General features: G+C 41.0%; 2 protein-coding genes and 1 long non-coding RNA gene across 6 annotated transcripts in view; 1 reads left to right on the top strand and 2 right to left on the bottom strand.

Moving 5' to 3' along the window:
• The window catches only part of FNTA (farnesyltransferase, CAAX box, subunit alpha), a 32471-nt gene extending 24725 nt beyond the window's left edge, over positions 1–7746 (bottom strand). Inside the window, exons 1-2 of one of the 2 annotated variants that reach the window (XM_008273904.4) lie at positions 7478–7746; positions 5500–5585 (exon numbers count right to left, since the gene is read on the bottom strand). In XM_008273904.4, the coding sequence (XP_008272126.1) occupies positions 5500–5585; positions 7478–7680 (289 nt within the window). In that variant the 5' untranslated portion in view covers positions 7681–7746. The remainder of the gene's footprint in view (positions 1–5499; positions 5586–7477) is intronic. The other variant, XM_017350343.3, reaches the window with a different exon arrangement.
• Positions 7747–7892: 146 nt separating this feature from the next.
• Positions 7893–14150, top strand: LOC138848527 (uncharacterized). The gene is made up of 2 exons (XR_011386394.1): positions 7893–8353; positions 10423–14150. It is a non-coding gene; the product is annotated as an uncharacterized lncRNA (long non-coding RNA).
• The window catches only part of HOOK3 (hook microtubule tethering protein 3), a 127148-nt gene continuing 114847 nt past the window's right edge, over positions 11654–23954 (bottom strand). For all 3 annotated transcript variants that reach the window (XM_002720760.5, XM_051832317.2, XM_051832316.2), the window contains 3 exons: positions 23718–23822; positions 23484–23555; positions 11654–20768 (listed from right to left, as the gene is read on the bottom strand). In XM_002720760.5, coding sequence (XP_002720806.1) covers positions 20628–20768; positions 23484–23555; positions 23718–23822 — 318 coding nt within the window. In that variant the 3' untranslated portion in view covers positions 11654–20627. The remainder of the gene's footprint in view (positions 20769–23483; positions 23556–23717; positions 23823–23954) is intronic.

The following is a 23954-nucleotide window of genomic DNA, read 5'->3' as shown; positions in this document are numbered from 1 at the left end:
CCTGCTACCCATGGGGATCTGGATGAACTCCTGATTTTGGCTTGGCCCAGCCCTGGTTGTTACAGCTATTTGGGGAGTGAACCAGCCGATGGAAGATCTCTCTGTCTCTCCTCTCTCTATAACTCTGCCTTCCATATAAATAAATCTTTAAAAAATAATAAATAACTGGGGCTGGCATTGTGGTAAAACCACCCTTTCTAATGCTGGCATCCTATATGCGTACTGGTTCATGTCCTAGTTGCTCCACTTCTGATCCAGCTTCCTGCTAGCAGCCTGGGGAAAGCAGTGGAAGATGGCTCAAGTGTTTGGATCCCTACCACTCACGTGGGAAACCTAGATGAAGCGCCTGGCTCCTGGCTCCAGCCTGGCCTAGTGCTGGCCTCTGTGGCCATTTCATTTGGGGAGCGAACCAGTGAATGGAAGGTATCTCTCTCTCCTTCTCTGTAACTCTTTCAAATAGATAAATAAATAAATCTTTAAAAGAAGGGTAATGGGGGGCCGGCACTGTGGCACAGCAGGTTAACGCCCTGGCCTGAAGCACCGGCATCCCATGTGGGCACCGGTTCGAGACCTGGAAAAGGTCTTCCACACACTGGTTCACTCCCCAGATGACTGTAACAGCCAGAGCTGCACTGATCCAAAACCAGGAGCCAGGAGCTTCTTCCGGGTCTCCCACGTGGGTTGCAGGGGCCCAAGGACCAGGGCCGTTTTCCACTGCCTTCCCAGGCCACAGCAGAGAGCTGTATCAGAAATGGAGCAGCTGGGTCTAGAGCCAGTGCCCATATGGGATGCTGGCACTGCAGGCCACAGCTTTATCCACAGTGCCACAGCTTTAAGCCATTCTTTATAATCTTTGAGACATATAAAGGTTACCTGCTTCTATACAATAGATTTAAAAAGTTTAATTTAGGGGGATGGCACTGTGGTACAGCAGGTTAAGCTGCCACCTGCGAAGCCAGCATCCCACATGGTTAGAGTCCCAGCTGCTCCACTTCCAATCCAGCTGTCTGCTAATGTGCCTGGGAAAGCAGCAGAAGGTGGCCAAAGCACTTGGGCCCCTGAACCCACATGGGAGACCCAGAAGAAGCTCCTGGCTCCTGGCTTTGGATCAGCCCAGCTATGGCTGTTGCGGCCATTTGGGGAGTGAACCAGTGGATGGAAGACCTTTATTTCTGTCTCTCTTTCTCACCATCTGTAACTTTACCTCTCAAATAAATAAAACCTTAAAAAAAAAAAACAAAATCAAACAACTATGGGCTACGACACAGACACTGACCAAGATAGACAGACACAGACACAGACACACAGAGACACACACACACACACACACACACAGACGGTTAAAATTCCTAATTGGGAGGCTACTGGGAGAAGACCGCTCTAACTGTGGATTCCTATGTAGGCAAATCAAAACCAATTTGATAAAATGACACTTAAACCTAACTAATCAGAAAGTGACAACTAAACTCTTAACTACATTAAATAGAATTACATGCTCATTGAATTTTTTCTGTAAAAATTTTCCCCCTTTCACTTTATTTCAAAGGCAGAGAGACAAAGACAGAGGCATTTCATCTGCTGGTTCAGTCCCCAAATGCCTATAATAGCCAGGGGATGGGCCATGTTGAAATCATGAGCTCAGGACTCCAGGTCTCCCATTGAGTGGGAGGCACTCAAAGTCCTGGAGCCATCGCCTGTTGCCTCCCAGGACTGCATTAGCAGCAAGCTGGATCCAAAGCAGAGTAGCCAAGACTCTATCCAGGCACCCCACCGTGGGATGCGGAGGTCCCAAGCAGCTGCACTGTAGACGCACTCTCTGGGAGAAGTATTATGGCCCAGAAGTTAAGTCACTGCTTGGGACACATACCTCCCATATCAGACTTCCCGGGCTCAAGTTCTGGCTCCACTCCTGATTCCAGCTTCTTGCTAATGTGCATTTGGGAGGCAGGAGGTGATGGTCCAGTACTTAGTCTGTCACCATGTGGGAGAACTGGATGGTGTTACTGTCTGCCTGCTTCAGCCTGGCCCAGCCCCAGCTCCTGTGGGCCTTTGAGGAGTGAGCCAACATAGAGCCTTTCAAATAAATACAATAAATACATTTTGCCATTGAATTCATGGATAGAAACGGCATCTCTTTTACAATTTTCTTAATTTTCATTCATAATTCAATAGGATTTTTTCACCCTATTTAATGGCCAATGGAATACTCTTTCTGTTCTTTGGTTACCAGTTCATACCCTTGGTTGGTTTTCTGACTAAGCGTTCAGTCTCTTGTAGGAATTCCTTTTAAATTCTGAGCATCAATCCTGTTTTATATGGTGTATCTTCTTCATACTGCTTTATTTTTGACTTATTTGTGTAGCAGGATTTGTGTACTGAGACAAGACACCAAGGCCTCTTAACAGGAAGTAGTCTTGTTATGCTGGTATAAGGCCCAGGTGGAATTTCTTTTCTAAAATCTTGAGCCTGGAACAAAGAAGGGTTTTCCCTTATGCATGTTTTTAGTCTCTTTGTCTCTCTTATATGGTTACCTGCATGCATTTGATTGGATATTCTAATGTTACATGGCTGCCACAGGATTGATACAACACGGCACATGGGAATGCAATTACTGAAAATGTTTTTTTTCCACACACATTCTGAACTGTAAGCTGTCTGACCAGAGTTAACATCATTGCTCTGCACTAACAAGCAGAATCTGAAATGGTTACATATATGCAGATAGTAACTACAGTTGAAAACATTCATAGGCAAGCAGATAACAACCACATTTTAGGGGTCAGCACTGTGGCACAGTGGGTTAATGCCCTGGCCTCCCATATGGGTGCCGGTTCAAGACCCGGCTGTTCCACTTCCTGTCCAGCTCTCTGCTATGGCCCAGGAAAGCAGAAGATGATGGCCCAAGTCCTTGGGCCCCTGCACCCACATAGGAGACCTGAAGAAGCTCCTGGCTCTGGATTGGCACAGCTCCAGCTGTTGTGGCCATCTAGGGAGTGAACCATCAGACAGAAGACCCCCCTCTCTCTCTCCTCTGCCTCTCCTCTTTCTGTGTAACTCTTACAAATAAATAAATAAATAAATCTAAAAAAAAAAAAAAAAAAACAGGGAAAAAAACACATTTTATTCCCAGGACAGATGCCTCCCTTTTTCTTCTTCTAACCTTAGGAAAGCCTCTACTGCAACTTGAATCATGTCAGTCAGAAATAAGTTTAATTAAAAGAGGCCTCTGCCACATTTGTGGTTTCTTCTGTTTTATAAGTCTGAACCTTGATATTATATATTAATTTTTTATTTTGATTTTCTTTTGTGGTTTATGATCACATCACATGCAGTAACTTAAAACACTAATGTTATATTCTGCAAAAATATTAATATTTTACCCATAATAGAAATGTATGCTTGTATTAGTTTCCCCAACATCTTTGTTTTAGGTATTCATGAACCTGAAAAAGTTGTAGTTTACGTTTCTGCTATCATTAGTGAGGTTAACACCTCTTCAAAGATATTTCTGTTCCTTGTGTCTCTTTCTATGTAAAATCTCTCAAAAGTTTTGTATTTTTACACACATTTTTTCCCTTAATTCTGAGTTTTACATTTTGTCTAATAATACCTTCTCCATCCCAAACGATTACTGCTTGTTGCTAGTATGTTTATAGTTTCTTCCAGAACTTTATCTAGAACTTATTTTCATTATCTGATTAATCTTTTTCATAAAAATATAAAATACTCATCACAAACTAAATTCTCATATACATACAGATGATCTATTTTTAGAGCTCTTGGTGCTCTATTTATAGAGTCTCTATTAATCTGTTTATTTCTGTTCCAGTTTCCCCTACGTTAATTTTATTTTTATTTATTTATTTATTTTTTGACAGGCAGAGTGGACAGTGTGAGAGAGAGAGAGAGAGAGAAAGGTCTTCCTTTTCCGTTGGTTCACCCTCTCAATGGCCGCTGTGGCCAGTGCACCACGATGATCTGAAGCCAGGAGCCAGGTGCTTCTCCTGGTCTCCCATGTGGGTGCAGGGCCCAAGCACTTGGGTCCCCTATGTTAATTTTAAGTGGTGCATTTTCATATATAGTAAGGCAAACCCCCACACAAACATTTTCAAACATTTCTAACCATCCTTTCACAATCAAAAAAATTATAATAGTAAAAGCTTTTTGTAAAAGAGGAATGATCTTGGATAATAAAGCCTTAACTGAAAGAAATATACAAATTACAAAACTAACATTCCAATGTATTCATTCTACCCTTTCCTAGAACAACTAACAATTAACATTAGCATGACCTTCAATTTACAAAGCATCTTCACATTCATTATGAAAGACTACTTTGTCCAAGAATATAATCCACTCATTTTAATATCAATAAATGTATTCCAACTGAGCCTAACATTTCATTGTGAAAATATATTTCAAAATGCTGTTTCAACAACCAGAGTACATTCTAAATAAAACAGTAACTCATTTGTGATCTCCTACATGCAGATTAAACAGCAAAGGAAAAGCACCATCACATAGCAGCTACTATGTATTATAATGTGACATTCATTACTTAGATCATCACCATTCTTCAGACAAAATAAAAACCATCATGAAAAAATCACAAATCAACTCACCCTAAATCATTCAGATTTTTATTAGACAAAAATCTGTCACCTAATCTGCCACTTAGTTATGAATTTTTTTGTTTTAATTTATTTGACAAAGTTATAGACAGAGAAAAAGAGAGAAAGGTCTTCCTTCCATTGGTTCACTCCTCAAATGGCCGCTATAAGCCAGGAGCCAGGTGCTTATCCTGGTCACCCATGTGGGTGCAGGGCCCAAGCACTTGGGCCATCCTCCACTGGCCTGCCGGGCCACAGCAGAGAGCTGGACTGGAAGAGAAGCAACCAGGACTAGAACCCGGCGCCCATATGGGATACTGGCGCCGCAAGTGGAGGATCAACCAAGGGAACTACGGCGCCAGCCCCTGAATTTCTTTATCTTTTTTGACAGGCAGAGTTAGACAGTGAGAGAGAGACAGAGAGAAAGGTCTTCCTTTTTCTGTTGGTTTACCCCCCAAGTGGCCGCTACTGGAAGAGGAGCAACCAGGACAGAATCCGGCACCCCAGTCGGGACTAGGACCCAGGGTGTGGGCGCCGCAGGCAGAGGATTAGCCTAGTGAGCCGTGGCACCGGCCTGAATTTCTTTTTTTCAAAAGATCTATTTATTTAAAAGGCAGAATGACAGAGAAAGAGGGAAACACAGACCCAGTGTTACTCCTCAAATGGCTGCAATGGCCAGGGCTGAACCAGGCCAAATCCAGAAGCCAGGAGTGTCTTCTGTGTTTCCCACATGGGTTCAGAGGCCCAAATATTTCATCCATCATCCACTGCTTTCCCAGGCACATTGGAAGTGAAGCAGCCAGGACTTGCACCAGTGCCCACAGTTGTGAACTGCAACTCTGCTACTAAGTTTGACTTACAGGTCTTTTTCAAATAAAAACAAACTTACATTTTTCACTATAGATGATCTGGACCACTGGATTGGGACCATCGTTCTGTGGTACTGGATCAATATCAGCCCACTCTGCTCTGTCCCTAAAAATAAACATTTTTTTCAGTGATTATATTCAAATACATAAGAAAAACAACTTTGATGTTTGTAAAAATTGTTTTTTAAAAAAAAGTACACTTACATCAGTACCAGTAAGTTAGAGAACTTAATGTAATCATGGTTGGGTTCTTCAGGACCATATTTTCCCACTTTGTTTTACATACTAAACTTTCAAACTAATAAATAAAACTAATAGTTTTTGGATTAAAAATGTTAATCACCCATTTTCAAATTTAAAGTTTTTTTTATAAAGATTTATTTATTTGAAAGGCAGAGTTACAGAGAGACAGAGAGAGAGGGAATCTTCCATCTGCTGGTTCACTACCCAAATGGCTGCAATGGCCAGAGCTGGGCCAATCCGAAGCCAGGAACCAGGATGATGTTCTGGGTCTCCCATGAGGGTGCAGGGGTCCAAGCCCTTGGGCCATCTTTCACTGCTTTCCCAGGCCACAGCAGAGAGCTGGATCAGAAGTGGACTGCCGGGACTAGAACCAGGGCCCAAATGCCATTCGGCACTGCAAGTGGTGGCTTTACCTGCTCCGCCAGCCACGGCGCTGGCCTCTCAAATTTAGTTTTAAAACTGGAAGAACTATATCTTGCTATAGGCACACAACTGATCTAATTGCCTGACTGGCAAAGACTGGACTCAGCATTTTTTACAAATCTGAGTAACAACTCACTAAGAACTGACGTTTTAAAAAAATTAAAAGCTATTCGTTTGCTGTATACCAGAGAAGTGGCCCAGGTGGTGACTAAGAGAGCCGGTTCTGGAATCTGACAACTGCCTAAACCGGAGTACTCACTCTACCACTCGACAGCTGAGTGTCCTAGGGCAAGTTACTTGATTTTTCTGGGCCCAGTTACTTTGTTTATAAACAGGGATGATAACCTTACCAACCACGGTTGGAAGACTGTTTTTAGATGTTCGCTGAGGTAACAGATGTTAAGTGTTTAAAGCGTGCACAGCCCCTCAGGAGCCATGACTACTACTCATTCTCAATGGTAAAAATGACACTACAGTGACAATACATGCTGACACAAATTTCCACGTGAACTGTTCACAACGGGACCAAAGCAGGTTCAGCCACGCTTCCCCTGGTCTTCTTGTCACCCACTCAGTGTTTCCCTACGTCGATCAGCCGTTGGCGGCAGAGACTCCAGGCGGTCCAGACACCGTGTCCACGAAGGAGGAGATGCAAAGGACACAGCTACCTGCGCGTGACACCTAGAGCCTAGGGCAGAGGCCCTGGGACGGCGAGGCTGTGACTGGCAGAGCAGGCTCAGTCGTGCTGAGAACCTGGGCACTTCCACAACCCAGCGAGAAGGTCCGGAGGGGAGGAGCCTCTGTGAAACACCAGCTTTCACTCAGGCAGCAAATCCAGGCAGGTGAGCCATCTACCGGGTTTACGGAGGACTACGGAGGGAAGTGAGATGCAGGACGCCTTCGCGTCGGCAGGTCCGCCTGGGAACAGGCAACCGGCGTCGCTACTCCAAGCAAGGAACACGTGGGCACGGGGCTGCGTGCAGGTGTGCCAGCAAAGACCGGCAGCAGCGCTTACACATCGCTTCGCCGCGCTGGGTTCACAGCAAGGCGTCCCTTTCAGCCCCTGCAGCCTAGCCGGCGCTGCCAGGCTCTGAAACCCCGGTTACAGGGACACGGCTCAGCCCGTAAAGACCTTACGCTGGCGCTCCCCGCTTCAGTCCCGCCTGCACCGCCATGGCGAGCGGGGCCCACGGGAGAGCGCGGGAAACACCTCCACTCCCCGAACCCTGACTGACGCCGCGGCAGCTGAAGGAGCCACCTGCGGACCAGCCCGCGCCAAGCCGGCTCCCCGCGGACTCGACTCCTCCGCCCCACGCCCTCCCGGGGCGTTACCTGTACAGGACGTAGGTGGGCGAGTCCAGGCTCAGAAACCCGTCGTCCATAGGGGACGGCACCGCTTCTCCGGCCTCGGCCGCCATCTCTTCACCCTGCTGCTGCAGCTGGGCTGGCGGTGGGTGCGGCTGGGGCGGCGGCTGCTCCGGCTGACCCGCCTCGCCGCCTGCCGCTGCCTCCCCGACCCCTTCGGTGGCCGCCATCTCGCCTCGTCCGCTGCGGAGGTGGAGGCGAGGCCCCGCCCCTTGCCCCCGCGGCCCGCTTCCGGTTTCTCGCTTCCTGCCATAGAGACGCGGGCCAGAGCGCCTGGGCGGGCGCCTGGGTGGCGCCGGGATCCTGGGAGGAGCCGTGGGCGGCTGGGGTTGGGGGTCAGGGACACGATGTCCAGCCTTGCTCTCTCGAGGGTCTCCAGCTTCGCCACGAGGAAGCGCGCACGTGTCTCTCCAGAATGTGCTGGTGCTGTCAGCCGCCCCCTGTCGGGGACGTGGCGACCGGGCCTCTGACCGAGCGTTGGAAGCCGTCGCGAGGCCGAGGGCGGCTGGCCACGGCTCGCCCGCCAGCCCTTACTCTCAGGAAAGAGCTGGCCTCCAGCGCGCCATTTTCTTCACTGCACACATTCTTTTGAAAGCTGAGTTTATCAAGAGGGATTTCGATAATCCAGGGATTTGGTCTTTCGGAGCTGACAAGGAATAGGCGAAGGCGTTAGGAAGCGCTTTTCTGTGCGTTGCAGGACACAGGCATTCGCTGCACACATCTCCGGGGGTTCCCCGTTCTGTGAAGCAGGTTATGGGCGAGAATAGCCGGCAGGAAAGGCCAGAAAGATGAAGCCGGTGGAGGGCAAAAAAAGGCTGGTGCTCCTGGACTGCGGAGATGAAGGTAGGGTGGGCAGCACACGTGCTTCAGTGGGGAGGATGTGATCCAAGCCCCGTAATGAAGCAAAGGGATTGGCCAGGAACCGCAGTCTGAATTTGGGCTTTGGAGCCGGCCATCCCATATGGTCACTGGTTCGAGCCCGGGTCCCGGCTGCTCCGTTTAGGATGCAGCTCCCTGCTAATGACCTGGGAGAAACAGCAGAAGATGCCCCAAGTGCTTGGGCTCCTGCCACCCATGTGGGGGACCCTGATGGAGCTCCTGGCTTTGGTCTGGACCAGCCCTAGCTTTTGTAGCCATGTGGAAAGTGGACCAGCAAATGGAAGGAAGATCTCTCTGTCGTCCTACCTTTCAAATAAAGAATTTCTTTTAAGCCTAAGAATGTTGTGTTAGGCACATTTGCATAACCATAATGATATATCTAACCTAAGTTTCTTTTGCAGGAGGGCCTTGAAGGGTCACGGTTGGCCCTTTGGCTTTCTGGTTAAAGTCAGAGGGTGGCAATGGCAAAACATGTGCTTCTGCAGAGAAGGCATGGATCCAACTTGCTTTTGTAATCAACTCTCTCACAGGAACTACTGTCAGATCTTACCGTCCTACCGGCATCACCAACCCTTGACTTTGGGATTTGAATACTGGGATGTATTCAGAAGGCAAATCCTGTTGAAACCATAACAGATGGGTTACTATAGATGATTGGCATTTGAAGAAAGATTTGAGGGAAGCGAAGGAGTGAGCCAATGTGGGGAGATCATTCCTGGCAGAAGTCCAGAGAACTAAGGCACGGGGGTGGGGGTGGTGTGTGTGGTGAGTTTATGGATCCAGGAGGCCCACGTGGCTGCAGTGTAGTGACTGAATGGAAGGGACACAGGACAGTTCAGACTTAAGACAGTGCAGCTAACACAGAGCCTTAAGGAATTTTGGATTTTACTTGCGAGATGGGAAGTTGTAGGATTTTGACTGTGGAGTGATATACCTTGTTATTTACCAGACACTATGATGTCTATACTGAGAATGAACTGTACTCTGTGTATTCAGAACACAATAGTATCACAGGGAAAGGTGAAAATGGGGAAGACTGGGCGGGTTACTGCAACAGTCTAAAGGAGAGATGGTGGCTTAGAAAACCAGCGATAACGTTAGAAGTGGTGAGCTCAAGGGAGACCCGTGCTGAGGTGTAGCAGGTAAAGCCACTGCCTGCAGTGCCAGCATCCCATGTGGGCACTGGTTCTAGTCCCGTCTGCTCCACTTCCAATGCAGCTCTCTGCTATGGCCTGGGATAGCAGTAGAAGATGGCCCAAGTCCTTGGGCCCCTGCACCCATGTGGGAGACCCAGAAGCTCCTGGCTCCTGGCTTTGGATCAGCCCAGCTCCGACCATTGTGGCCATCTGGGGAGTGAACCAACGGATGGAAGACCTCTCTCTCTCTCTCTGCCTCTCCTCTCTCTGTGTAACTCTCTCAAGTAAAAAATAAATAAATCTAAAAAAAATTAAATACACACATATCATATGACCCAGCCATCCCACTCCTACATGTTCACTGGAGGGAAATGAAAGCATGTGTCGATGCAAATGCTTATAAACAAACAACCATAACAGCTTCACTTGCAGTGGGGATATATTGGAAAAAACTCACATATCCACCACTAGGTGAATTCATCAGTCATGAACTAGCTATGTAATGGATTACTACTCAGCAATACAATGGAATGAACCATGGACAGACACATGAGAAAGTCTTGAAGTAATCATGCTGAGGAAAAGCAGCCAGACAAAAATAAGTGCATACCAAATGGTAACGATGGAAAGCACGTCGTGTTAATTGGGATAGGCACATGGGAGCTGGGAAGGCTGGGAATAGTACAAAGGGATCTGAGGAAATCTTGGCAGGGAATGTGAAGTTTATCACTACAAATAGAGGTGTAGTTATATTTTGGCAAAGTTCTTTATAGTCCATATATAGCCCATTCTATATGTAAGCATTTGATAGCTCGTGCCACATACAAGAAAATGCCTATCCTGAGAGCTACGAGCATGCCTTTGCCTTACTGAATTACTCTGTACTGTTTGCCTCAGGTTTTGTTCACACTGAAATGATGCACCTGATTGTTCTGTACTGAAGTGAATGTGCTTGGCAGAGGCCAGAGACTTACCACTCTTCCACTGAGATGTGGACCACATTCTGTCAGCATAAAAGTACTTGTGGCAAACAGGTGAGATACTACTCAGGAACACTCAGTGCTAAACTCATGCTAGAGAATAAACTAATATTTTTCTGACATTAAAATGAGCACTATTTTAGCTACATGTGTACTAGTTTACTTGCTGCTAACTTCACTCTGGAATGACCTGGTGATTGTTTTCCAAAGTAAATATAATCAACTTCCATACTGCTACTATCACTTTACATATGTTAATTTCAATAATGTTTAGATGGGGGCCAGCATTGTGGCACAGTGGGTTGAGCTGCCGTGTGTACCACCAACATCGCATATATGCACCGCCTGCCCCACTTCTGATTCAGCTCCCTGCTATTGCGCCTGGTAAATTAATGGAAAATGCCCAAGTGCTTGGGCCCCGGGAGACCTGGATGAAGCTCCTGGCTCCTGGTTTTGAGTGACCAGCAAATGGAAGATGCCCCTCCTCTACCACTGTAACTTTTTAAATAATTATTTATTCATTTATTTGAAGGTCAGAGAGAGAGACAGAGAGGGTGGGCGGGCTCTTCATCCACTGGCTCACTCCTCAATTGGCTGCAACATCCAGAGCTGAGCCAATCTGAAGCCAGGAGCCAGCTTCCTCCAGTCTCCCATGCAGGTGTAGGGGCCCAAGGACTTGGGCCATCTTCTACTGCTTTCTCAGGCCATAGCAGAGAGGGGGATCGGAAGCGGAGCAGTCGGGTCTCGAACCGGTGCCCATAGAGGATGCTGGCACTGCAGACGGCAGCTTTACCTGCTATGCCACAGTACTGGCCAGATAATGTTTTATCTTGTAGGACTAAACTGGCACAAAGAATGCTATACTTCTGTGGTGAAATGGATCTTCACTCTGAGACAGAAGTCATGTTTAACTTCTAATCCTGAGATCTTTGGTCAGGTCAGTCATCTTAGAAACATTATGTACCAGCCTAAATCAATACAAAATCTACTGTAGGCACTGGAAAACAAACTCTTAAGAATATTCCTGATTTATAATAAATCAGTAACATAATATTTAGATTGTCAGTAGTATGGGAAGTACCAAAGGCAAATGGAAGAACACGATCAATTATTACATGTAATAAAGAGCAGAACAACAAAAACTAAGCTGAATTTTTATACAAGTCTTTATTTACAACTTGTTTAACAACTGTACACTTTTTGCAGCCTTTGAAAACATTTTTGTACTTGAATGGGAAAATATAGTTTGACCAAATCTTAACTTTATTCTTCATATACATATACATATATTATATGCATACATATAAACACATACACATAATACCATTACAAGTTGGCAGTCATAAAATTAAGATGAGTAAGTGATATCAAAACAAAACATAAAATTTCAAAAAAACTGAAATCCATCTTCTGATGGTGGTTTATTGGACTTTGTTTTTGTGATTTTAGTTAAAATTTCTCATTTAAGCTGTCTAACAAGTCATTCACCTCAGAAAACCAGTGAGAACATCCACCAATCTCAACAAATAGTAAATTGTTCATAAGTTGTGTAAACAGGTGGAAAAATGATTGGACACCATTATGTACAAAGTTGCTAAATCTGTATTGTGTTTTAATTGGGAAGTGAGAAATTTAGAGTCCTATGTGGACATCATTTCTGGATTATACTGATAAAGAATAAAATTGTGAAACAAGAATATTCCTAGCAATATCCTTTTTGCAAAGGCTAAAATGCAAGGTGGATAACTGTAATATCAAATACGAAACTAACAATTCACAGAGCAATCAATACTTAAGACACGAGTGTAAGGCTTTAGAGCTGGTACTGTCATCAATATGGCCCCAACTCCAACGTATGAAGGTGTTTCAAGCTCATCTGAAAAGCTTACAGGGGAAAAAAAGCCTCTTTTTAATCCCCAAATTTCTGACACTCTGAATCTGTTAATCAAAATAAGGCAATTTATGAAACTATTAGATATGTTTGAATTTTACTAATCATAACATAATCACATAATCCAAAGTTAAGCGTTATAAATAGTGGGCAACTGTCAAAACATGAAACCTGCAAAACAAGATAAACCTGGAAATGATCTTCGGAGTACAAAGCATTCGTAATTATATAGAAACTGTAAACAGCAAAGTTAGTGACAGTGATGACATTTTAGTGCATTTGAATTATAAATAACTAAGACTCTTAAAAAAAAAAGACTACTGTTAAAAAAAAAAACTAAAAGGCCCCCAAATCATCTGCTGGTATTTGTGTACAGTCACCTCCTGTATTTATACTAAAATGCTATTTCTTATTTCAAGCATATTGAAAATTTCCCTTAACTAGTATGAGTCTGTAGAACATTATGTAAACTAGGTCACCAAGAAAATGATTAAACACTCCCAATCACATCATTACTCATCTGTCCTTGAACTACAATATGGATCTCATTATAACTTGCATGGAATTTGACACTATTAGATCAAGTTTGCCACTTGATTACAAAAATTTAAGAAGCAAGAGGGGACCATCAGGACTTCCTAGTAGTGTAGTTTTAACTGAGCACCAGGCTGATTCAAGAGAATTATGATTTTCATTAAAAAATTCAAAGATATATACCCATACAGATCCTTTTAATTAAGTACTTTAATAACAGGCCAAGTAAATTATCTTAAAAATGTTTTCATTAGCTAAGTTGCTGGAATAGTAAATGCTTGCTTCATACATAAAACTTAATTTGATTATAACCCAAGCTAATAAGAAGAGAAGAAGCTATGAAGAAAACCAAATTATTTGGATCTTGATGTATATACCTTTGATGTGGAAGACAGTCAAATGTGAATTTAGGAGAGAAATATTTAAAGGGACAGAAAAAAAAGTTGGTAACTTTCATTAGATCTATATAGGTTTAAAAATAATAGTATATAATAAAGTTTATCAATTTTTATTTGATAAGTACACATATCAGTTTCTGCTTGATAAATGTTAGACAACTATAAATCAACTTTAAGAGTATATATGTATATAAAAGGAAAAAACCTAAAGATATCAAAAAATGACCCATAAAATGATTTAATCACTTGAAAAATAAAGTGCTCAGAATCTATTTTTAAAAAATGAATATACTGAAAACCAGCTAATGCAATGGAGTTTTGATTTTTCTCGTGGTTGTTAAAAACGGCTGGTATTTTCTAAGAAAGCTTTTTCAACTATGGTGGTAAAATGCAAGAGCTGTCAGAAGTTAATCGATGGCCTTCATTTTATCCCTGTTTTTGTTTGGGTATTACGAGTTCTGTCAAATAGCATTTCTACACTGATGGAAATGTTCTGTATCTATGCTGTCACACGTGGCTGCAGAGCACTTGAAATGTGACCAGGTGACTAAGGAACAAAGTTTTCACTGAAATCATCACATGTGACTAGCGATACTCTTATCTAGGTCAACAAGGGCAGCCAGTGGAAGTTAAGACACAGTAGCAATGAATTAGTAGAAGACATTCAAACAACTGCATTCTGCCCTCCTGTGTCTGTGTTTAATTTCTGATTTTTTTTTTTTTTTTTTTTTTTTTTTTTTTACTTTGGAAAGAAAAAAATTAGCTCTCTCCCTAAAAGGTCAAGTCTGCCTTCTTTGTTTCTGGGCTGCTGTCTTGTGGGTGCCCCGCCCGAGCCAACACATTTCCGGGCAGGGTGACACAGAATAGTACAGAGACTTCATACCGTGAAAGAAAAAGCACAAAGCACCTCAATGTTCTTACCAGCAAATTTCCCTATTCTTTGGCAGTAATCATGTGTCAGTTCATCTAACAACAAACATCTAGAGACTTTTGCACTATGATTTGAATACTAATACATCCAAGTTACACAATGAAGAGTCCTGGTTCCTAAAACAAAAACCCAAAAAACCTCTCAACAGAACAAGCTGAAAATTTTGCTATGTATGCATTTTAAAGAATGGCCAAGTGGTTAAGATGCCTGTGTCCCAAGTTGGAGGACCTGGGCTTGGCTCCCAGCTCCTGACTCAAGCTAGGAGGCAGTGGAGAAAGCTCAAGTGACTGGGTCCGTCTTAAAACCTGGATTGAGTTCCCAGCTCCTGGTTTCAACCTGGCCATTGCCAGCATCAGGGGGGTGAACCGGAGGTGGGATGTCTCTGCCTGCCTGCCTGTATCTCTAAATGAAAGAAAAAGAAGAGGGCCAAGTTCACAAAGTGTTATCTGTTAAAGAACTACTATGAATATTTTTGTAGCACGTTGACACTGTTAGTGTCTGACTCGTCAGTTTTCATTCTCCTGTCTTTGGGTATTTGTGGTCAACGCTAGGGACGATTTTGTAGGAGACAGGCAGTTAAAGTTAAGAAAATCTCATTAACTAGAAGACTGCTTGGTTTTTATTAACACAACTCCAGAAAATGAAAAGTTTCAAGTGTGTTTTTGCATTTGAGGGGATTTAGCTTCATGAGGACTGAAAGTCGTCTCACTGGGACATAAAAAGTAGCCCATGCCCTCAACTTCAGATTTTCTAGACTTAGGCCTTCTGACTCCTGCCTTTCAAATTGGAATAGAAAATGCCACAGGAGTGTGGAGGGGAAAAGTTTCCTAATACTAGTAAAGTGCTGCAAAGTATAAATAGTATATAAATGATCAGGACAGTAAATAATACCACACTCATCTCTAACAGCAATGAACACAAAATTAAACACACTGGCAAACCTCTCTACAGTAATCACGGTCCACAGGTTGACACACACACCACCAACACACATGGCTCCTCTGGAGTAGCTTCCAACACAACTGCTGACTGCCTGCCTTCCTTCCATTTCCAGGCCTCTGGGCTGGTAAGCCTGCTCAGCATCTCCCAGGCACAGCAAAGCCTCAGTGTGCTCCGGTAGTTTTCTTTTTCTCACCTCGAGGTTGCTCTCCTCACGGTATTAATTCCTTCTCTAAGCTCCAAGTATAATTCAGGATCTGATAGCTCCATGAGCCTAAAATTTCAAGTCTGTAGTCATTTCTGGTTCTGTCGTCAGATCCTAAGCACCTAATTCTTAGCCAAGTGGCTCACTTAGAACATACTTAAAAATGTCTACTTCGCTTTCATTTTAAACAAAACTTGTGTGGGCTACTCTTTGTAATTAAATAAAATTGAGCCCATGGTTTGCAAACCATACAGCAGATCTAGACAACTGTTAGGAAGTTGGTCACAAATCGCAGCCACAAGGTTTCTTCTCATCTCATCAAATCATAGCATGTTAATGATGAACTAAAACCTCTATCTCAGGTTTAGTAATGGTTTAACAGTGTCAAAATGAAAATAAATGTTTTCCCCTCCACTAATTAATACCTAGAGTTATACTATGTGTCTAGTTAACAGCTACTGAAGGGAAGGACATTTAGAAAATAAGTTACATTTCTGTTTACGCTGTTATTGAATGATCACATAACAGAAGATTACATGTAAAGTATTACTTCAAGAACATCTGTTAGGATAAAGTTTTCACTGTGTTAGTACTTCCATCTGCCTGGATATTCACCCACAATTAGGCAATTTCTTAATGTAATCATCCATTGTATTTACTAGAATGGATTTGCCTTAACAGACTTCTGCTACTTTCTTAGATTTCTATTCTGACTTAACACACAGCATGCAAACCTACTCTTACAAATATTACTGGAAAATATGAGAGAAAGAAAAATACTTTAGAGAGACATCAAGTAATTCTGATACATATATATATATATCTGCATTTCTTAGGAAGCATTATGGACCCTGCCACAAATGCAAAAACCATATACTTGCCATGATCAGGTTTATATTTCGTTTCTCAAATAAACTAATGTCCCTTCTTTATCATTTAGTGTAATGCAAAGATATTCACGCATTGTCTTAACAACATTAAATGAATTTTCTAAGTTTCAATATTCATAAAGGTATTACATATGGCCTGGTTTGGTAAAGGCTATTTATAATCAGCATGGACTTCCCAAAAGTATCATCTATGATTTAAGGGATATATGTGATGTCATGTGTGCTTTCACTCTATAAGTAGAAAGCTAAATTTGAACACTTGTGTGATTTGGGGGAACTCAGAAAGGGGGGAAATTAGTTGTATCAGCTGCACCTTTTTTTTTTTTTTTTTAGTTTCTGAGAACTAAACAGCATTTACTGTAACACATTAGAACATTATTGTGCTAAACTTAGACAATAAAACATTTTCAAAGTTTTCAAGAAAAGGAACACTAAGTATTCTTTATAAAGTAAAAATTTAAGTGACATATACATTGAGAGTATGCTTCCTCATATAAAAACATAATGACATAAAATATTAAAATCATAAAGAATAAATTTTAAAGCTTCTTTCTAAATGTTACAGGAACTGGGTTGATTATCTGCCAAAATAAGCTGCCACTTTATTAGTTAAGGACTAAAGCAGCAGAGATGATTTTTTTATTGAAAAGGAAACCCTTTTCCCTTATTGAAAAGACAGCACTTGATGTAACGATCCTGATTCTGATCCCCACTCACTCTGCTCGGTCTATCCTTTCCCCAGCCTTGAGGATGGCAGAGCAATGTCACTGCCCAGGACAATGCTGCACCAGTCGAACGATCACATCCTCATAATATAGGAAGAAAAAGCAAAAATATTCTTCCATAGCTTAACGAATAGACAACAAAAGGCATTTTATCTGAATGCTGCTATTTTGGTATTCTTAGCAGAGGCAAGTGCCCAGGGCATTTCTCACTTTTGGACGAATGATATCCTTATCCACGTGGCTATCAACTAGCTGGAGTTCCACTTTCCAGATAAATCTCACTTGTTCCAGCTGGGGATAATTGCAACATTCCTAGAATCAGAGATCTGGACAACTGCAAGCAAAACGCGAGAGTTAAATGAATTTTTAAAAATTTAGGTTTCTGCTTCAAGATAATTCTTGTATTGGGAAAAAGATTTTAAACATTTTTAACACAGTGTAATCATTAACGGTTGAATCCTTGTGTGGGAGCGGGATATACTCAAAAGTATTTCATATTATTACTTAGTTACCAAGAATACACCAACTGCAAAGGAGGTGTGAGTAAAGTAGCTCACAAATAAAATTTATCTTTTCTTCAATGTAGCTTACCCACCTATTCCCACTGCATGGATACTTTGTGAGAACTAAGGAAATATACAGGCTGATGTTTCTGACTAGGTAAGCTTTAGCTTCCCTTGGTATAACTGAGCTTTCATCATTCTAATACAATCACAGCCCACAACACCACCTTCACACTCTAAATCATCTCAGGAAGCTAACTACACCTGGCTAAGGACATCCAGTGGAAATAATTCAATGCTGCTAAATTTTGGAGCACGGGCCTTTTACTTAGGGACTTCTTTTTCTTGGTTATTATCAAGTAGTAAAAAAATTTGATCCAGTTTTTGAAAGTTCATTTAAAATATGTACAATTGTTATTACTTATTTTCTTTTCAGATATATTTGCTGGATTCTTTCATTTCACGTATGAACTATAGACATAAATGCTATGTTTCAATATTGTTTAGGCATTTATTTTTATTTTCTTACCCTGTTTAGAAGGCAAATAGCCTGTTTCTAAGAATTCAAATACTATGACAGCGGCTCATGGCCACTTACCAGATTAACACTGCACACTCCTCCCACCAGCTCCAATACCAGCACCTGGCGACTTCATGAAGTACTATGTACAGGAGTCTGTGACAACAGAGCTTAGCACATCCAGATAAAGCCCCTAATGCTATACATCATCACCAATCTCTTGAGAATTATTAACCATTAATGGAGAAAGAGAAAGAACATTAACGCTGTCCAAAAGCTAGACAAAGGAATGGCTGCCATGGTTACTGCTAAGTTTTAGTCTTGGCTTTCCAATAGCTAAAATATATTCAGATGCTATATCTTATAAAAACCTGTTCTGTTTTCAAACATCAGAAAATGTTTAGAAATATAATTTCTTCTAATGTAATGAAAGTTACAAATGTAAATACACAAATCATAGCATACAACAGATGCTAAAGAAAAATCTGAAGTAAAACCTCCTTCTAAAATCTTGGCACCTTTCCAATCCATTTAGAAAAAAATATCTGGATAGAAGCCCAGGACTGAGCAGTAATTACAGCCTCTCAGCTCACAGAATATAACTCACTTATTGAGTAAGTCACAGGCTTGCTTCCACCTGCCTTACTCTAGGAGTATAATGTCCCCATAATTTTTATTTTACCAAGACTAGTAGTGTTCATATCCTAATCTGTTTCATAAGCACTTGAATCCTCATGTTGTTTGTGAAATAGGGTGGGGATGAGAAGCATCCTACATGGGCTTTAACCTCTCATCTCCTCTGTCGCATAGGTCTGCTCAGCCTCCTGAAACCCCGTAATGCCTGCTTCTCACATGCAGTTGTGTGTGACTGCTGATTCTCGCTGCCTTGGAGTATTGTCAGAGAGAAGTGCTCATGCTGAGATCAGACTTCTGTGTTTAATGCCAAGAATTAGCACAATGCATGGGGTCACTTCTGTGTATATGCCAATGCCTTTCTTCAAGTATGTTCTCTAAGACCAAAAATGCTTACAATTTTAAGTCAATTTACCTATAAAAAAGGATTTTAAAAGCAAACACATGAATTTAATTTCTGAAAACCCTTAATTACATTTAGCTTGATTCAAAGTTACTTATTTGTATTTAACATTTAAACCTAAATGACACCTGATCTTTCAAGCAGCAAGTACATTAAATAGGTTTTAGGTAATCTATCCAAAAACAAAAAACCCTGACCTAATTTCAGAAACTATTTTACTTTTTAAAAAAAATTTTCTAGAAGAAAAAGGCAAAGGAATTCAATATAATTTGGGGTCAAATACTTCTATGCATCAAAATGGAAAGTTAGAAGGCATTTCATTTTCACACAAATGTTTTGCTTTTATAACTATAGCACCTTAGACAGACGAAGTGCCTTACAATGATTACTCTGCAGCCATTCATCAATGTAAATAAACCTGATTTACCATTTAAGCATTTTGAAACCTAAGAAAATCTATTTAGTAACAAATCCAAGGACTAGTAGATAGATTTAAGAAAAAATGCAGAGAGCTCTCCTAACAACAACTACATACAAGAAGTCACTCAATGATCTGAATGACTTGCATTAAGTACAAGGAATTATAAGAAACAAAAGGGTTTATATATCAAGAAATATGTAAAACAAATGAGAAACTAGTTAACAAATTGCCCAAAAGGAATACCTTACTTGTAAGCATAGGAAAAATAAATCTTCTAGATATGGAGAGTAACTGAAAGCATAAATGTCAAGCACATTGCCAGAATCAATTCTTGGCTACAAAGATACTCCAAAACAAGAAAACAATTAAAAGGTACTGCCTTTTTTCTTTTGTAATTTCCCCACAAATAACCTCACCAATACGTTCAATTTTGCCAGCAAACAAAAAAGCAAAAAATAATGAAATTTTACATGTTTCAAAAACAGTCTCCAAATCTTAGGACAAATTTAATTTTCTATAAAATCACATGAAAACTCATTTTTCTCCCTCTAAATAATTCTACCGGGTGCCTTAAGTGACATGATCAGCACTTCTGCCAATGTATTTTCGTCTTTGCAAAAAGTGCACTTGCCAACCATTTTTTATAGTAAATATGCAAGTTATTTGAAGTGCATTTGGAAAACAATCAAAAACACAGATTAATACATCATAAAAAGATTAATTCCCTTTAAACAAAGACATTCTTATAAAGCATGGTAACACATAGGCACAATAAAGAATATAAATTTATGCCAATTATTGGCAGAAAATCTAATTCATTACAAAGCCTATACCATCGGGGAAGAAGACATTTTCGTACAAATAAAAGTATTACACTATTATACAACACTTTTAATTGGACATTTACAAATTTTTGGCACATTAAAAGGAACTCAAAGGACTATAAAATAAAGGACAAGATAAACTAAAAGAAAGATACAGGAGAGAGAAAAAGTCCTCAGATAAGAAGCACTAAATATTAACATCAAAGGAAAACAAAAAAATAAGCTGGCTGACTTTCCTGAAATGCTGCTACACGTAACAGAAGGATGCTCTGAATGCAGGTTTTACTTCTAACGGCAAGACTTCTCTACCTTGCTGTGGCTGGTTGAACATGGCCTGGGTAGGATCTTCTTGTGCTGGTTGCCTGTCTTTGCCTAGCCAGAAATGACTGCCCTGAACCTGTGCTAGCCAGTCTATCTTCAGCCGCCTTTTTATGCAGAGTCATTCCCTGTAACATCAAAAAACAAGCAAACAAACAAAAGCAGTCAATGTAAAAATAGTAGAATAATACATTTGTCACAAAGGAAAATGCCATCATGCAGAATTTGTTACGTTGCACATAAAGCACAATTAGGAAATATAGATTACAATCTTATATAGAAGCATTTTAGTTCCAATAATTAGTTACAAATCTTTCTTTGGAAAAATTAAGGATTAATTTTTTGAATTTACGATAACCAAAACAATAGGCAACAGAGACAATTTGTAGGAACATACTATCCACACTCAATCATACTTCCCTTTAAAATTAAAACGCATAAAGTGATTTTCCAAGGGAAAAAAGGGCAACTGATTGGTAGCAGCTGATTTGGATGGGTTTTGGAAATCACAGAGTAGAAACGCTCTTGTTTGTTACGATGGAAAGCCACACCGGACATTATACATACCACTGTGATGGCTCGCTTCCCTTCCAGGCAGCTTCCCTTCTCAAAGAAGCTAAGACAAGTTCCTGGCAGCCCACAACACAGGGCTCCACCGAGAGCAAGGGAGTCTTTCCTGAAGACAGGGGAAGGGCACTACTAGCTTAGAAGAGACAGAGGGCACACTTGGTGGAGTGCACCTTAACAGGAGGGAGGAAGTCGCCAGGGTGACAGCTGAATGTGGTAAAGACAGTAACAGCGCTGCCTGACTAAATGCAGATCAGGGAAGAACGCAGTTTTGGTGCTCATCTAGCAAGTCAACAGAGCGTTCTGGCTGGACGACTGAAGGACTGGGAGCTGCTGCTTAATTGGATACAGGCAAACGGAGGGAGGAAGGAAGCTGGCCGCAGGAAGAAATGAGCAAAGAGGCAAAAGGAGTCAAGTGGAGAGGACAAGCAAAATGAAAGGGATTCAGCTTTCCTGGAATGAAAAGAACAAAGCACAGGAGAGGAGGGCAGAGAGAAATTTTCCCAGAACATTTTTTAAGCTCAATTTGAAAACAAAGCATTTAAGGATCTGAAAAATTAACAAATATCTAAACTATATGTAGTCAGTTTAGATATTTGTTCTTTTTCATTTTCACATTCAAGAAATTGGGGCAAATTCTTCACATATTTTTAAGACATCAGTAACCATCACATGACATTCAAGGATTCCCTGAGCTACTTCAAACCTCTCTCCAGCAATCATCTCATGTCCACTTCAGTCAGCTGGGCTGCAGGGCTCTCTTAAGGTCAGTGTGATGCTGGTGCTGGTAATCTGACCTGAACATCTCTCTCTGAGGAATGCACAATTAGGACTACTCTTTAGAACCACGGTCACAGAAGAAAGACATCTGGTTCCATAAGAATTTTTAAAGTACAATTTTTAAAGTAAAAAAAATCAATCAAAAGTATTAAATCACTAACAAGGACTAAGGTGTAGAACGCAAAGATTGTGAGCACCATGCTTCAAGGAAGACAATGAAGAGACAAAATAACTGTGAACAGAATTCTCAGAGAAAGTCCCTAAACAGTGTTTTCTATTATTAAATGGTAATTCTCAAGAATCTGTATTTGTTAACAATAAGAGTTTTATAAATCCAATAGGATTTCTTTTTTAAAAAAAATGCGATAAAGCCTTAAATATATAGTTTTGACCAAGACAAAAATATGTGAGGACATAACATGTTACTTGTTTATGAATTTAAATTTACTTTTGTAATATTTGAAAGACAGAGAAAGACAGGGAGAAAGGGACCCTCCATAAGCTAGTTCATACCCCAAATGCCTGCAACAGACCAAAGCCATGAGTCTCACATAGCAGGCAGAGATCAAAGTCCTTGAACCATCATCACCTGTTGCCTCCCAGGGTACACTTTAGCAGGAAACTGCCCTGAAAGTGGAGGTAGGACTGAACCCAGGCATGACAACATGGGATGTGGGCATCCCAAACTATATCTTAACCACTATGCCAAAATTCTGCCCCAAATTTATAAATTTTGACAAAGATCAAATCAAATTATTAGGCCAGGGATACTAACCTTTAAAAGGCTGTATCAATTATAACTGTAACATACGAACAAAGGTGTTGTGCCATTGTCAGGCCTACAGGGTCACAAGGCAACCATGAAAGGAATTTGGTTCCATTTCCTGTCTCACATAATTAACATTTTAAAAAGAAAGAAGTGGTCCTTTTGGGAAGAAGAAGAAAAAAAAGAAGGAAGGCAAAAAACCTGAGAAAAAAACGTCAAAGAAGTTGAGCATTTTAAAACACAACTATTCCCATTCAGACCAGAATGCAAGTGCATGTGTTTTCCCCTGTAGCATGTGTAGTGTTGTGCGCTCGATCACTCAATCACAAAACCACCTGTGGCTTAGGATCTGACCATTATGGATTTCCTAAACCCCATGCGATGGCTAAACCATCAATGTAAATACACTCAGCAAAGGTGCTGAAATAGTTCACATAGACAAAAGCCACTGCATCTATGTTAGGCATTATTCATGTCCATCTTCCGTAAATTGTGGCTCTGAGGGACAGAAATTAAACTGACATTCATTTTGCTATCTTCTCAGATTTTCAAATGTCCTAAACCTATTTATGGTGGTCCTAATACAGTCCTAGGGTGAGCGTTAGCTAAGCTTCTATTAGTGTGTTAGGTTAGCAATTACTTTCAGATTCACTTGGTAGAATTACTTCTACAGTAAAAGTAGTACAATTCACCAAATTTTGCATTACATTCTAACATGCTATTTTCTTACCATATTGTACCAGGCACTAACAATGTATTTCTCCTCCATCTCTCTTTGACTCTTCGTTTTCTCATATTCTTTCTAAAGAACAAACATATGTATACATGTAAAGATATAAAACAATATAAATAAGATGCTTACAATTAATTGCCTAAATCCATGGGTATTTATAAAATACAGCAACACTTCCAGAACATAAAATTTAAAAACCAGTATTTTATGGCATAGTATATAGCATACTACCTCCAATGAATGGAAAAGTCGGTCCCGTTCCTGGAGCTGATTTTTAAGAGCTTGTATTTCTGGTGCTGCTCCTTGATTCTGTTTAGGATCTAAAGTGCGGATAACCTACAAAAAGTAATGAAAAATCTAAAAACTCTCAAACTTAGATAATTTAACATTGAAGAATACAATTATTTAAAAAAGAAGCAAAGAATACCCAGCTATCTTACAAGGATACTTTAAACTGTAAATGTATGA

This window comes from Oryctolagus cuniculus, chromosome 2 (genome assembly GCF_964237555.1).
Source record: "Oryctolagus cuniculus chromosome 2, mOryCun1.1, whole genome shotgun sequence".
NCBI classification, from domain to species: domain Eukaryota; kingdom Metazoa; phylum Chordata; class Mammalia; order Lagomorpha; family Leporidae; genus Oryctolagus; species Oryctolagus cuniculus.
This window is presented reverse-complemented; position numbering and strand designations above follow the sequence as displayed.